Source organism: Sceloporus undulatus, chromosome 4 (assembly GCF_019175285.1).
Source record: "Sceloporus undulatus isolate JIND9_A2432 ecotype Alabama chromosome 4, SceUnd_v1.1, whole genome shotgun sequence".
In the NCBI taxonomy this organism is placed as follows: Eukaryota; Metazoa; Chordata; class Lepidosauria; order Squamata; family Phrynosomatidae; genus Sceloporus; species Sceloporus undulatus.
The window spans coordinates 166,834,428-166,849,468 of record NC_056525.1 but is presented as its reverse complement, the minus strand read 5'-3'; the positions used below and the strand labels follow the sequence as shown (position 1 = coordinate 166,849,468).

General features: G+C 40.3%; 2 protein-coding genes across 7 annotated transcripts in view; one reads left to right on the top strand and one right to left on the bottom strand.

Annotated features, from left to right (window-relative positions):
- Positions 1-10,147, top strand: part of LOC121928148 — a 448,580-nt gene extending 438,433 nt beyond the window's left edge. The window contains exons 2-7 of one of the 6 annotated variants that reach the window (XM_042462479.1): positions 525-593; positions 2,364-2,500; positions 2,943-3,021; positions 5,750-6,317; positions 6,488-6,556; positions 6,640-10,147. In XM_042462479.1, coding sequence (XP_042318413.1) covers positions 5,768-6,317; positions 6,488-6,556; positions 6,640-7,085 — 1,065 coding nt within the window. In that variant the 5' untranslated portion in view covers positions 525-593; positions 2,364-2,500; positions 2,943-3,021; positions 5,750-5,767 and the 3' untranslated portion in view covers positions 7,086-10,147. Of the gene's footprint in view, positions 1-441; positions 594-668; positions 921-2,363; positions 2,501-2,942; positions 3,022-5,749; positions 6,318-6,487; positions 6,557-6,639 lie in introns of those variants that run through there. The other 5 variants (XM_042462477.1, XM_042462480.1, XM_042462476.1 and 2 more) reach the window with 5 other exon arrangements.
- Positions 1-14,633, bottom strand: part of PRPF4B (pre-mRNA processing factor 4B) — a 46,435-nt gene extending 31,802 nt beyond the window's left edge. Inside the window, exons 1-3 of the mRNA XM_042464409.1 lie at positions 14,596-14,633; positions 13,000-13,032; positions 4,055-4,060 (exon numbers count right to left, since the gene is read on the bottom strand). Coding sequence (XP_042320343.1) covers positions 4,055-4,060; positions 13,000-13,032; positions 14,596-14,633 — 77 coding nt within the window. The remainder of the gene's footprint in view (positions 1-4,054; positions 4,061-12,999; positions 13,033-14,595) is intronic.
- Between the last annotated feature and the right edge of the window lie 408 nt (positions 14,634-15,041).

Below are 15,041 nucleotides of genomic sequence, written 5' to 3'. Positions count from 1 at the left end.
AATATAAGTATATAATAAATATTTTGATATAAATATTTCAATATAAGATAGCGTACGATAGAATAAGAAATAGAGGTAAAAGTTGTTAATAGAGTATGAATTATTCAGAGGGTAGAGACTAAGAAGTTTTTTGGTTTCTATAGAACTAGTTTATTGTGTAACATATATTTTTATGTTCCATGTTTTTATGCGTAGTAGTAGGTCTAATGTCTAGTGGATGTAACGGAGTAGAACTGTTTAGTGGATTGTGTCTTTCTTTCTTTCTTGTAGAATGTGTACTTTAACAATAATGAAAGATTAAGTATTAAAAATAACAATCTCTATCTAGTGTTGTAATGCAACCTGATAATTTAATTTTATGTAAATTATTTGTACTTTGTATGCAACCTTTCTATTTTGTCTGGTTTTTAATTGTATGCAACCTTTCTATTTTGTCTGGTTTTAAGTACAGCATGGCTCACTGGGTCTATTGACTCTAAATAAAGATTGAATTAAAATGTTGCCAAACTGCATTCTTTCTGCAGTGCAGATGCAGCCTAGGGTGATGCAACAGTGCTCCAAAATGCAGAAAATGGCTGAAATCCTGCTCCAAGGTAATTTGCACTCCTTCCCTTAGTCTCTCCCAGGGAGGGACTCAGTGCAATGACTGCCTTTGGGTGTGCAAAAAGGGCTGGAGTAATGGAAGTGGGGAGGGGGGGAGAAACCAATGGGAGCCTTTCTATTTGGCCACCCCTGCAAAACAGAATGGAATATTCTTCCTCCTCCCCCCACATTGCACCTCCTGGGCCAGGCTTCTGTGCATTGTGTTTGCAAAGATCCTGGGTCTCTATGCCTGTGCAATGGGGGGATTAGCAAGATGAGGCTCTAAAATTGTCCTGTGAATGCATCTCCAAGGAGACTTTCAAGCATGGATCACAAAGGTATTTCTTTCCTGGGTCTGCAAGAGCCTCTGGCTTGGAAAAGGGAGGAAGAAATTGCTAGGATGCATTTTGAGAAACAAAGATACAGGGAGGGCCTGCTGCACAGCAAAATGCCTCTGCTTTCTCTTTGATTTTTTATATTAAAAAAGCCCAGTAAAGAGGAAGATCCATATTTATCCTACTGTAGGATTAGCAGAGGGAATGCTATCAGTACTTCTTTGTTTTTTGCATGCTTATGACTTATGGTGACTTGGGCAAGTCATACTGTCTCATCCTCAGAGGAAGGCACTGGTAAGGTGACCAGATATCCTCCTTTTCCAGGACATACATGGCCTACATTTCAGCCTTCTGTCCAGGAGGAATTTCAAAACGTCCTCCATTTTGAGCATGGCTAAGAAGCATGGATTTATATTTCTGTGAGTGCTTTTTAGCTTTTATTTGGTAATGTCCTGGTTTTTTCTTCAATGTCCTACATTTTGTGGTGCCCTGCCCTCCTTTATGGCTATGAGATCTGGTCACCCTGAGGCAGAGGCAGACCTCCTCTGATCAAATCTTGCTGCAGTAAATCAGAAACAATCTGAAGGCACACAATATACACACAGAGAGAGATTATTCTTAGAGGGAATACTGTCAATATTTCTTTGTTTTTGTGTGCTTCCAAGTAGTTTCTGACTTACAGCAACTAACAGTTTTAGCATTTTTGCAATGCCTTTTAAATTGATTTTGAAAATCCTTGCAACAATTTTGCTTCAAGAAAGAGATTGTATTTGCACTGTATTTTTATCCAACAAGGTAGTTGTGCTAGTCTGTGATGGCAAAAAATATAATCATAATAGCTAGCAGGTTTCTTAGTCTTGAAAATAACTCAGGACTTTATAGGTTTTGCAGTGCAATTGCAGTGCTAGGTCTGCCTATGGCTGCATCAGCACTGCAGAAATAATGCAGTTTTCTGGTGCTTTAACTGCCTTGGCTCGATGCTATGGCATTCTGGGATTTGTAGTTTTGTGAAATGTTTAGCCTTCTCTGTCTGAGATTTCTGGTGACATGGATAAATCCCAGGATTCCATAAAATGGAGCCATGGCAGCTAAAGCAATAATTCAATAGACTACATTATTTCTGCAATGCAGATGCAATCTGTGGGAGCAGCTGATCAATCCTAAAACATTGGTTCTCTAATTAAAAAAAGCATACCTGGTTCCTTTTCAGATCACAGTGCCAAATTAAGATGCAGCTTTAACTTAATATTTTGTACAGTGTACCATTAATTTCAATAGCAATAGAAGCTTCATTTATTATACCGCTTCATACCACCTAAGCAGTCTCTAAGTAGTTTACAATGGTAAGCTAATTGCCCCCAACAAGCTTGGTACTCAAGAAAATATGGTTATTTTGTTGGAGCAAAGCAAATAATGAGGATTTAAAAAATATTCTTTCTCTTATAGGCTCATACATTTCTGCACTCTGAAGATAAATATAATTCCATCGGTCCTCAGTCTTCCAGTTACTTTAGAAAAAACAGAAAGGCAACATTATGATGGCTATTTTGAAAGCAGTAAGATTTTGAAATTCCTCCAGCCTGGTAAGTCTGCAGATGCATGTATAAATCAGGATAAAATGGCCATTACAGCACAAGGGGAGAAAATGAGCAAAAATTGTACTGTTGACTTCTGAAACAGAATATGTGTGTGCGCATGAACATATCACTATCCCCCATCCAAACACACACATGTATCTGAGAATTTCAGTTTAACACAAATGTGATACAGTGCTTTTGTGTGTAAATTTTTCAACTTTTCCTTGTAACTTGTAGGTTTTTTTTTTACACCATCAGTATGCTAAATTTCAAAATTCCCTAAAAATATTTGGACATGTAAATACATAAATGATTTAGAACTGAATTCTTTAGGTCAAATCCTAGGGCTGAAAGCGATGTGATGCAGCAAAAAAGAGAGGTTAATCTTATTTTCTTTCTGTTTCAATTAACCTGTTTTATTTTGGTTGTCTGTTGTTTTTCAAACTAGTAGGAGCCTGCAGTAAATTCACCATGTATCTGCTCGCTTATGGTTAGGATACCAGGAAAGAATCACTGAAAGATAATTTGTAAGTAGCCTATTTCCTTTTGAAGTATGCTACAGCTTTGTTCCATGTTCACATTACAACTTTACAGCTTATTACATTGTACAAATCCTTCATAAGATCCTTTCTTCTTTGAATATTGTATAAGATTTTTTAAAATAAAAACATGTTTGTATGTTTGCATGTGAAGTAAGATAGTGTATACTGTATTCTAACTGCATGGAGCACAGAGCTTGGTACACAACATTCCTAAACAGAACTTGTGTCTCTTCCTTTCCGCTTCTGGATATGGTAATTTCAGTTGAAAAACAAAGAGAAGGACTGTACCTTATTGATAGAACATGTCCTTTATGCATAAGGTTTCAAGTTCCGTCCTTGGCTTTTGGAGAAGCCAAGAAAAGCTCTATCTGAAACCTTTGGGATCTGTTACCAGTTAGTGTAGACCAGGAATGAGGAACTTTTTTCAACTTACAGATTGTATTCCTCCCAGGACAGGACATCAGATGCTTCATGGCTGCAGTGGGCAGAGATGTGGCAGGGAGGATAACCCTGTTGCCATGTGGCCTGATAATTTGGTTACCTTGATGCTGTCCCCCCCCCACATGTCACATGCTACCAAAATATCCTCAGCATGATGTTTAGAGAGAGAGTGTGTGGTCTAGTGATATGAGTATTAGACTAGATCTCCAGGAGACCAGGATCTGAATCCCTGTGCAGCCACAGAAGCCCACTGCATGAAGCCAGACAAGTCACACCCTCTTAGCCTAAGAGGAAGGCATTGCTAAACCTCCTCTGTATATATACATCTTGCCAGAAAACCCAGTCATAGAATTTGCCTTGAAGGCACACAACAATATGACCATTAGCCTTCCCCCTCCATGAGCTGCATTTAGGCTAATTTCAGCAAGAGGAGGAGTTACTACTGGGGAGAGAAGGGTATCCTCTTCCCATTTACTTCTGGGGAGAATTGAGGATCCTCTTCTACATTTCTCCTCCCCTTCCATGCAGTCAAGCTTTTTAAATGTGTCCACTGGCTGTAAATACAACATGGTGGGATTTTTCAGTGGAGTTGCAGCATTCAAGCAGGGAAGGATCTGTCCTTGCTTCCTTAGCAGCAACCTCCCTCACTGCCCCCTTGCATGACACTTAGCAAGTAACTTTTTGGAGCCTGGATTCAAAATGGATTTGAATATTCAAGATGGTTAGCAATATCTATTGTCATTCAGACATCAAGTAAAAATATGGCTGTTCACTAAAGCCTTTGGAGACTTAATCTCACATGTGCATGGTTTCAGATCATTTCAGACTATTTTAATCGGTTTTAATCTGTCCCGCTAACATGGTAATTTGTTTAATACATTTTCAACCTTTAAAAATCGTGGGTTTTTTATACATGGTTTAATCAGGTTGGTTTCATTGTATGCCAGCTTGAGATCTTTAAACAGAGGGTGGGATATGCATAGTACTAGAAATAAATACCCTCAACCATAGCATTCCTTGTGTAGGTTGTTTCTTCTTCAGACTTTTTTGCTGAATGAGTGAGGTTCTAAAGAGGACCCTGACTTCTCTGAGTCTTGCCTCCGTTCCTTTTGCCTCCTACACACTTCAAGGCCTTGTTTCTATCACTGCCTTTCACTGTGAATATTTTCAGGGGACTTCACAGCAGTGAGACAAAAACCAGCCCCCTCCCCAAATCAAACACAGTAGTAAATCCTCATTAATTTTAAACCTTGGTGTATGAAATTCACATGTTTGGTGAACTATAGTTAAAATTAACCACATTTTAGATGTGGAATTCTAAATTGTTATTAACGTTCAAAATAAGGAAAGTTTCTGATCACAGCTGTTGGAAAAGAGAAGAATTGGAGTATGTGAGCCTGAGGCTCATTCATATGTAACAATAAACCATGTTTTATCATTATGACTGAAAAGTACATAGTGGCACCTTTCAAAGTCCAGAATCACGTATGCAAGTAGAAAATGTGGGGGCAGAATTATAGGATATAAAATGCCATTATATCCAGTAATATTTCTGTTACCATATTGAAAGAATAGGTCGAACATACCAACATAAAACAACGAAGTGAAGTATTATACGACTGCCATAGTCAAGATAATATAGACTAAATCTTGTTTTCCCAGCAGAGAAGAGAGGAACATTGATGACACTGTGGTGAATCAAACAGGCACCACAAGTTAGTAGAGCTGAAAAAGAATAGAGGGAAATATTCAAGATGGCAAGGGTTGGGAATTATAACCTACCATATATACTGGACTATAAGTCAACTTCATGTATAACTTGAGGGCATGTTTTGGGGCCAAAATTATGGATTTTGATATGACCTGTAGATAAGTTGAGAGTAAGACATAGGGGGTGTAATAAAGGATGAAGCAAAGAAAAATGATGCCAAAGAACTTTAAAAATTCTGGCAGGCATAACTGTTTGTGCTCACTCTAAAGGCTGGATGGATAAGACAGTAAAGGGGGTCAGTGCTTTTTTTAGGTCCTCTGAGGAGTGATTAAGCTTTCACCAGGGGATGGGTCCTTTTTTGGTAAGAGTTAAAGTATAGTACTTATATTAACCTGTGGATAAGTTGACCCAGGTTTTTTGGGTAATTTTTTGACTACAGTTTCCAGAGTTATACATGACTATTTACAGTAAATGGAACATGTACAGGAGTTGTAGACTGTTGTCTTTGAAAAGTGATTTGCATGCTCTAGTAGGCTCATTGTGATATAATTTTTTTAATAGGTTGTATATTTCAACACAATGAGCCGCCGTGGCAATAACTGGTCCTACACTGAGGTCATTGACCTCTTGGATATATGGGGAGAGCAGAAGATCCAGCAGCTGCTTCAAAGCAGCTATAGAAATATGGACACATTCCAGGTTATTGCAAGTGAAATGGCAAAGCGAGGACATGAACGTACTGCCCAGGAGTGTCGAACCAAGACGAAAACCATGCGAAGAGATTACAAGAAAGCCAAGGACAGCTTCTGCTCAGGGGGAGAATATATTTCTTGCCCTTTCTACGAGCAGCTCGATAGAATATTCGCTGGTGAGTCTAGTTTTCAGCTGCCTAAGAAATTACAAAATATCTCTCTGCCAGAAGAGTCTTCAGGCGATACCAATTCCCCATGTCCTACAGCAGAGGGAACAGCAGCTGTCACAACCGAGGACTATAATGACAGCCAAGATCAGTTTTCTCCATGCCCACAGATGTCAGTTGAGCTCTCTGATTCTGCCACACCCAGTCCCATGTTCTACGTGTCAAGGACAACATCTGGGAAGCCTGCAAACATGGCTTGGCCAGCACCAAGTAAGAACTCCACTTTGTGTCTCTGTATGGAACTCTGCAAAACTGCACTTTGCCATTATCATTGTGAGGTTTTGTACATTTGACCTTCCATTTTGAGGTTATACTGTTGTCACTAGTTCATGGATGAATGTCTTTGTAAAACATTTTTAATCCATTTTTGTTCCTATTAGAAACTGATCTTCTGGGTCCCATGCCACCTATATTCCCCAACACCTCATTAGCCAAAGACACAAGGATGGGTAAGTATTAAACAGCATTTGTTCTGCTTGCTATTACATCATGTGTGCCCTCTGTTTTAACCAGTGATTTTGCATATCTTCAGATGTTACCCTAGGACCATCACCAATTCTGCTACACAACTATGTGACTTTTCCCTCCGAAGAACGCCTGTCCAGAGTCCGAAAACGACAGAGGAAAACCAGGAATGATGCAGTCTTGGAACTGTCACGAATAGCAGACCGGAGAGTTCACATAGTGACTGACAGGATCCTGTCATCTCTGAACAGGTATGCTACAGCAGACCTGCAAGACCGGGAAAGAGATAGGGCAGACACTGCACAAATCATTGCCATCATGCAACGACAGACGGAGCTACTGGAATCACTGGTGCAGATGCAGTCTCCTGAGCCGACTTCTGTATCCCCTGCTGCTTCCTGGTCTGCTCGTCCGCATTCGGCAGCTTCTCCTCCCTCCCGCCCAGGTGTCTCACGGCGGACATTAGTCTCTAGGGTGAATCACAGGAGGAGGCCACAGAAGTATAGCTCTTAACTGTGCTATTGCTTTGTAGTTCCTGATATTCTGGTTTTGGCGATTCAGACTGTTAACCCTGTCTCCAATCATTTTACCTTTTGTTTTGTTCAGTATTAAAACACTATGTATTAACCCCACCACACAGACACACTTTAATTTAAAATGTTCTATTAACATCTGGGGGAAGTACAAAGACACAGTGGTTAGGGCAAGCTGGAGATCAGCTGTCAGTTTCTTCTGTGTCCTTTTTTGATAGGTGGGTTTAGCTTTCCTTTTCCCTCTTTCTTTTCAAATTGTTGATTTCATAGGGAATGTTTATAATACAATACAAACTAATAGCAAACATGTATTCAGTGCTAATGACACGCTAGTTGCACTATAGAGCAGATCGGTTTATTGTTTGGATTAGGTACTTCACTAATGAATATAAAGTAAGAGGAACAGATACTAGTTTCATCTGGAGTTTGACTTTTTTGTGATGCATAGAAATAGGTAATTTTTCCATTCTCTCCTGAAAGCATGACCTCTGCCATGCAGATGTGGTGGTCCATTTGTCTCCATCTGTGGTGTGGACATGTGGGGGGTGGGCATGGACATAAACTTCTTAGAACCATGGTGCAGACCTGGTCAAAGAAAAGTTACTTTTTTGGACAACAACTCTCAGAATCCCTCTATCAGCAGTGGCCATACTGGCAGGGGATTCTGGCAGTTGTCCTAAAAAGTCCCTATATCAGGAGAAAAGTGAAATATAAAATAAAATAAAATGCTTCCAGGCTCTGGAAGCCTGGCTTTACCACTTATGTTGCATAAATGTGAGGGTTATAGAAAAGTCACAGAAGAATAAAATAATTATTTAAAAGTTTTGAGGCGCAAGGAGTTGAGACTCCTCCACTCCATCATTGGAGAGTTAGTTTTCTAGGGATAGAACAAAGCAAATATTAAAACTGGAGATGTCAATATGTGAAACCAGCAGTGAAGGCTTCTTTGAGGTGAGATAGTGTTGGATAGCAAGGACAAAAATATACAGTCATTACAGAGAAATGAACAGATTTAAATGTGAAGACTAAATTCTTTGTGCTGGTATGGAGATAAATGGAATGAGTATGGAATATAATTGGGAGAAGAGGGGTAATCAGAATAGTTGAAGCAAGAATTTCCTTAAGTTGTTTCTGGGAATTGCCAGTGTTCTGGGCAAGAGTTGTGCCTAGTTTGCGTTTCCTATTTGTTTTGGTTGCTTCTGAGCAACAGGTCATCACAGCAACAGTAGCTCTGCATAGTAAAGAGAAACAAAGCATGAGCAATAGCAACCAATGTGTGAGATTGGCTCTAATTTTCTTGTTCTTTGTACTAAATTTGTTGAGCGACGAGTGCGAACTGCACTGGCTTGTTTGAACTAGACAAGCTAAATACAGGGATTGGCACAACTTCTCTCTGGGTTGCTGATGTTTCCCAGTTGAACACGCCTATCACTCTGAGCTACTGGAAGGTAGAACTCTATGTGACAAAGATATGCAGTGTAGTGGACATAGCATGGAATTAGGAAGGGTTATTGACACCCCAAAAATAAACAGTATAAAATGTTTTATAAATAAAAAATGTTATCCTGAAAAATGCAAGCCACAATGGATGAGAATAGTGCCTTCAATGGAGAAATCAATTATGGTAGACAAGTATTTCGTAAAAGACAAGTTAACCAATACTATCAGATTTTTCCAGCAATATGGAGGTGAAGCAGAGTGTTGGTTATGTTCTCGGCATGTGATTCTCAACCTTTGGCCTCACAGATATTTTGAATATCATCTCCCAGAAATCTTTACCACTGACCATTTTGGCTGGACTTTTGGGGAATTGGTCTAAAATAGCTGTTAAAACCAAAGGTTGAGAGCTGCTGTTCTAATGTAGGATATGAACTTGTATCACACGGAATGAAAAGTAGGCTCTCTTGTCCCAGACAGTGCCTCAGATAGAGTGTGTACATACAATCTGAAAGAGGAATGAGGAACCTTTGGCCCTTTGATGTTTAGGACTACAGCACCCATAGTCCCTAACCATTGGCCATGCTGGGTGGGGTCGATTAGAAACATGAGCCAACTTCTTGGAGGGCCAAATGTTCCACATCCCTGCCCATCAACATAATTCCAGATCACTGAGAGAAGTACAGTCAGTGTAAAAAAAATTCCTAAAGAAAACAAGGTAGACTAGAAGGAGTGCCCATAAAAGTAAGCCAACTTTAACATGTTTAAATACAAGGGAGAAGCAATCAAGTTCTTTATACATAATAAGCAGCTGTGAAGCGAGATATCGCAGATTAGAGGTAGGCAAAGTGGGGTATGGGCCATGTGCGGCTTCCAACACCCTCTTTTTTGCAGCTCTTAAGGTCTCACTGGACACCCCTCCCAATACAGTGCACCCGCATCATCCGTGGCTTTCAGCTTATGCCGAAAGCCACGCAACATACAGGAAATGGTGTGTGTGCCTGTGGCGCGTGCAACACGCGCCGCCACAAGGGGAGGAGTCCGGAACAAATCCCCTCCGTAAGGCAAAGGCACACTGTGTTTTCGTCATTAAAAATAGCTATTTTCTTTTCCTGAAACATCTTCAAGTGGATGTTTTGCCATAAAACAAGATGCATGCCTCCCTACAACTTGTTTTGATCTCCACCCTTTGCCCTGTTACTTCATTTTTGGGGGGCTGGGTGGGAAGGAAAGGACTATTGTGACCTATGGGAGGTCCTGAGGCCAAAAATTGGCCTATTGATCTCTAGAGTTTGTCCACCCTTGCTGCAGGAAATGGGGAATTGGTAATTGCTTTTAGTTTACGGGAAATATTCTTTTGGCTTACAAAAATGATTGTGATACAGGGCCCTCTATGGGTCTGACAGATGAACTGAGAAATTTCAGCAATTTCTAGCCAAGGAATTATTTTCTATAGTTTTGTTAAATAGTCTAGTTTAGAATTGTATTTTAGCCTTCTTCTTTTTTTAACAATGAACACTTGTTCTTTACTTGCCTGTATGATAAAGTAAAAAAGTTTTTAATAAGATGATAAAGTACACTTCATAAAATCTATGTTTTAAACCACATTTGTCTCTTTCTCTTTTCTCTTTTCTTTTTTTTTTGGGGGGGGGGGGGGGGGGGGGTGAACTGAAAAATGCCTATATGGGGGAAAAATCATCCTCACCTGTTAGAAGTGGCATAAGTAGGGTTAACTGTCCAGTATTTCTTGGAGGGGGCCTTCTCCATTGTTACTTTGTACTTGGCTCGCCTTGCATCCTTTGGCCAAGTATGGTCTCAGAAGAGGACAAAGTGGGATGGAAGGGAAATGCACAGATGAAGTGGAAGGAAAGGAAAAACAAATAAGTTGGTCTGGGGAGTCTACTTTGTGCCGTATGAAAGAAGGCCCTGTGGCTTTTAGCCATCTACATAACTTCAGTTGGCTGAGAGACCTAGATCAGGGCCTTTCTAGACAATTTTAGACTTCTTGGATATACAGGAGAGAGCAGATGAGTTATGAAAGTCTGTAGTAAAGTTAAACATAGCACTGATACTTTATCACCCTTATGTGGTCCTTCTGATTTGGCACTTTTATTCTCTAGTTTTTTAGGGAGGGAATAGAGTTCCCAGAGTCGTAAAGGGATTATTTGCCACACCATGGGACAGGGAATTATTTTTCTTCCACTTTTTGTTACCAGTTCATGTGACTGAATTGAGAGGTCAGCAATGCAAAGAGTTCATGTGCAAAATGGCCAGCATGGGACTTGGCAGGCAGCCATTACTCATGCCACATTTATGATACCTTGACTCTTAACAGTTTTTTTGGGGGGGTGGGGTGGGTTTGTGTAATACCTAATCACAAGTTAGATAGATGCACATTGAAGCAGTCATCTGGTAGTCTTGATATGTTCTACACACTACAAATTAGTTGGGGAAAATAATCACATTAAAAAGAGGACTGGAAATCAGAGTAGTCTATAAGCTTTTGACAATCTCTCATCAAGGGCTAGCACAGGGGCAACTGCTGAAGCCAAAGCACTAACAGGCCCCTGTGCCAACTCCCAGCACCTCTGCTGCAGGAACTTGTTGCAACCTCTTCACCCGGCTTCTCGAGTGCAAATGAGAAGATGGAGAAGACATGGATCAACTCCAATCAACTTGACATACCCATTTTGTTACATCCTCGTTGTCCTTTACACAGACTCAGGGAGGCTTTGCTGATTATTCTCATGGTATGGTTGAGTAAATAAGTTTTGCTTATCTTCCACAAGATGTTTTTTCAATCCAGAAGGGGGCAGCAAAAGGCCGGTGCTATTCTCATTTTTTAATGCTAGTCATTTTCCCTCCACTTTTGTGCTGTATCTTGGAAATAAGTTACTTCATTTATAAATATAGGAAGATGTCTTATGCCCTAATCAGTAAGGCCTCACCATCTTGTTCAGAATTGTTTGCAACACTTTACTGGCAGTCTCTCCATGGTTTTAACAAAGAGTCTTGGCCCTACCTACTGATATCAGATACTGAACCTGGGGACTTCTGTGTGCAAATTATGTGCTGTATACAGATGAACAGGCCTTTCCATGCAATAGTGATGTGCAAAGTGTGGCCCTCGAGATATTTTTGAATGGCAGCTCCCAGCATTCATCAACATTGGCTATTCTTGCTAGGGCTTATTGGAGCTGCAGTCCAACGAGGACCCCACTTAGCCTACACATGCCCTACAAAGATGATAGACACTTTTTAGATTAGGGTGTGCAACACTCTTGATGTTGGATTGGGTTGAGTCTAATAAGCTCTGGTAAGCACATAAGCAAAGGCTGGCCTCAGTATATCCTTAATATGTATTTTGGAATTTTTTCCATGTGACCAGTACAGATAGCTTGGTGTTTTTTTTAATGTGATTTGGATAATATCAAACATCACCATTCAACAGCAGAATCCTACACTGGAAAATGAGTTTCAGAACCAACCAAAGCTGGACATTTACTCTTCAGGGCTACTTTTCCTGTAACTACTAAGCTACCTGTCTTGACTTCTTGTAGTTGACCTTTTAAAAAAACAACCTAGTTTACCATCTAAAGTCAGTTCAAGCTTTTAAAATATAAAACTGGATACTTTATTTCTGCTTATATTTTCTACCTACCTGTGTCTTTCACCTAATAACAGAAACACATTTGGATATTAAGTGTGTGTGTGTGTGTGTGTGTAGTAAAAAAGCAGGATCAAGCAAGATTGGTTTCTCCCTTCCAGTATCCTCAGGGACGGAGTTGTAGGAGGAAACAGAATTTACTATAGTATCTAACACAGTCTAATTTCAATGTCCCCAACCTCCTTTTTCAAGACAGTGACTAAATGCAGATTCCATAGTTTCAGACCAACCAGCCCCAATGGGTGCCATAGTTGGGCACCAAACAAGGCCTCACAGTTCACCAGCCCCCCCCCCCCCCTAAAAAAGCTCAACTCTGCTTTGTGTCTGCAGCATAGTAATCATTTTGATCATCCACCTCTTGCTTAGGCCTAGAGGAAGACGGCAAACAAGAAAACAAGCAACTGGTGAATGGTAAGCACACTGAAAAGATGCTGCTGGCAAAAATAGTGATACAATGTGGTGCTGAGGGGGTTACCTAACCCATTGGCCTCTCAAAAAATTGAGCCTCCAGTGCTGCTCCTCCTAAATTGGTTTTGTTGGCCATCTAGAGCTGCCATAATTCTCTACCACAAACCAGGATAAAATGTAGGACAAAATTTAGACCAAAATGCAGGACAATTGTAGGATAAAATTTAGCCCAAAATGTAGGACATTTAAGGTCCTCCATTTTTCTTAAATGTCCTACAATTTGGGCTAAATTTCATCCTACAATTGTTCTGCATTTTGGTCTAAATTTTGTCCTACATTTTGTCCCAGTTTGTGGTAGAGAATTATAGCAACCCTAATCTAGCCTGATGAAGAGAACTTGGCCCCTTGTACAATACTTTATGACCACCTCCTGGTATTTCATGCCTAAGAAAATGCTATGAAGCTTGAAGACCCATAAACACAATAAAACTCTGTAAAGGAAGAATGTTACATCTATGACCAATGTAAAACATGAAGAGAACTGGATTGCTCTATGGAAGAAACTGAGAATGAAATGTTTTTGGAGGGAGGATATTTTCAATTTGGGGATGGTTGAATTTGTGAATACAGAAGGCCAACTGTATTACTGTTCAAAACATTAAGACAAGTTAATTACTCAAATATTTTATGGGACCTGTTTTGATCTGAGAACAATTTGGCAGCCAATGTAGTATTTTTAAAAATAGCATTGTGTGTCAGACAATAAAGCTCTTATTGTGAAATAGTTGCAGTTTCCACACTACGAATGAGGCTTGTTGTTGTGGGCATTCAAGTCATTTCCAACTTATAGCATCCCCACAAAGCACATTATAGTAGTCAAGATATACAGTTACCAATGAATGGACCACCTGTGCTGCAGGACCTATTGGGGATAATCTTGGGGTCATTCTAACATTTCTTGCAACTACATTATTGTATACCCAGAGGAACAAAAGAGACATAATAGCTATCATACTGAATCAGGAGAATGTGTCAGTCTGGATGCTATTTCTTGTTTTACGTACTGATAGCTGAGTATGAAAAAGTGCTCATAGGTTCTGCAGTTGAAAGGGAGGACGTACTGTTTATTTTAATTATATCCCAACTTTCTCCCAAAGAAAGATCAGCTAACAGTAAAATGAATAAAAGAACTGCAGTGAGAAACCTAAAACAGATAAAATTAGGTAAATTTTTAAAAGCAATAAAAACAAATCAACAAGCAAAAAGGTAGAAAGAGCAGCCTCCTCCACCCATATTAAAAGTTTTGTTTGCATCACCACCTAAATAAAAAGATCCTGCCTGCTTATTTGGGGCCAGTCTATTCCCCCTCACAGCTTGTAAACAGCAATTGAGAAAGCCTAAAACTAGCATGCATAGTCGTAGCTTGTTGGGAAGTTACTTTCAAGAGAGATTAGTTAGGTTATAGTTAAAACCAAGGGTGCTTAGTTATTTAGTTGCTAGTACAGTATAGTTAAAACTTTTAAAAGCAAGTTTTGTTTCCCACCATAGTTCCTGTTTCCCAGTAATACAGTGGGCCCTAGGTATCTGTAGGGGATCCATTCCGGATCCTCCCACAGATATTAAAATCTGGGGACGATTGTCCCATTGTCCTCAATGGTGGCACAGCCATTTGGCCACACCACCACTGGGGACAAAGGGAGTTCACCTCATGCTTCCTCTCTCCCTCACTACTATCACCTGTGGCAGTGGGTGGCAAGAGGCCACTGCCGTTGCTTCCTCCTGCCTCTTCCTTTCTCCTCCTCCTCCTCCTCCTCGGCTTCCTCCCATCTCCTCCTGCCACTTCTTCCTCCTCTGCATTGCAGAGCTTGCTGTCTGCAATGCTTAAATCCGTGGATAGCAAGTCCACAGATATGAAGAGCCCACTGTAGTTAGAATTGTTACTTTTAGTTACTTGAAATTATGTCTGAATTCCACTTACCTGTGGTACAAAACACACTGTCCTCCTGCCCTCCACATTGCTTCAACACTCACAATAGACCACAAGGCAGCAGCATGAAGCACAGCATGTTGCTGTAGTTGTGTGCCTTCAAGTTGTTTCCTTCTTAGGTCGATCCTAAGGCTAACCTATCATGGGGCTTTCTTGGCAGGATTTGTTCAGAGTGGTTTGCCTTTGTCTTCCTCTGAGGCTGAGAGAGTGTGAATTGCCCAAGGTCACCAAATAGGTAACCATGGCCAATTAGAGATTTGGACCCTTGTTTCCAGAGTTGTAGGCTAAGGCTACTGCCACATGGCAGAATTAATGCAATTGACACCACTTTAATTGCCATGGCTCAATGCTATGGAATCCTGAAATTTGTAGTTTGCTGTGGCATCAGAGCTCTCTGACAAAGAAGGCTAAATGTCTCACAAAACTACAAATCCTAA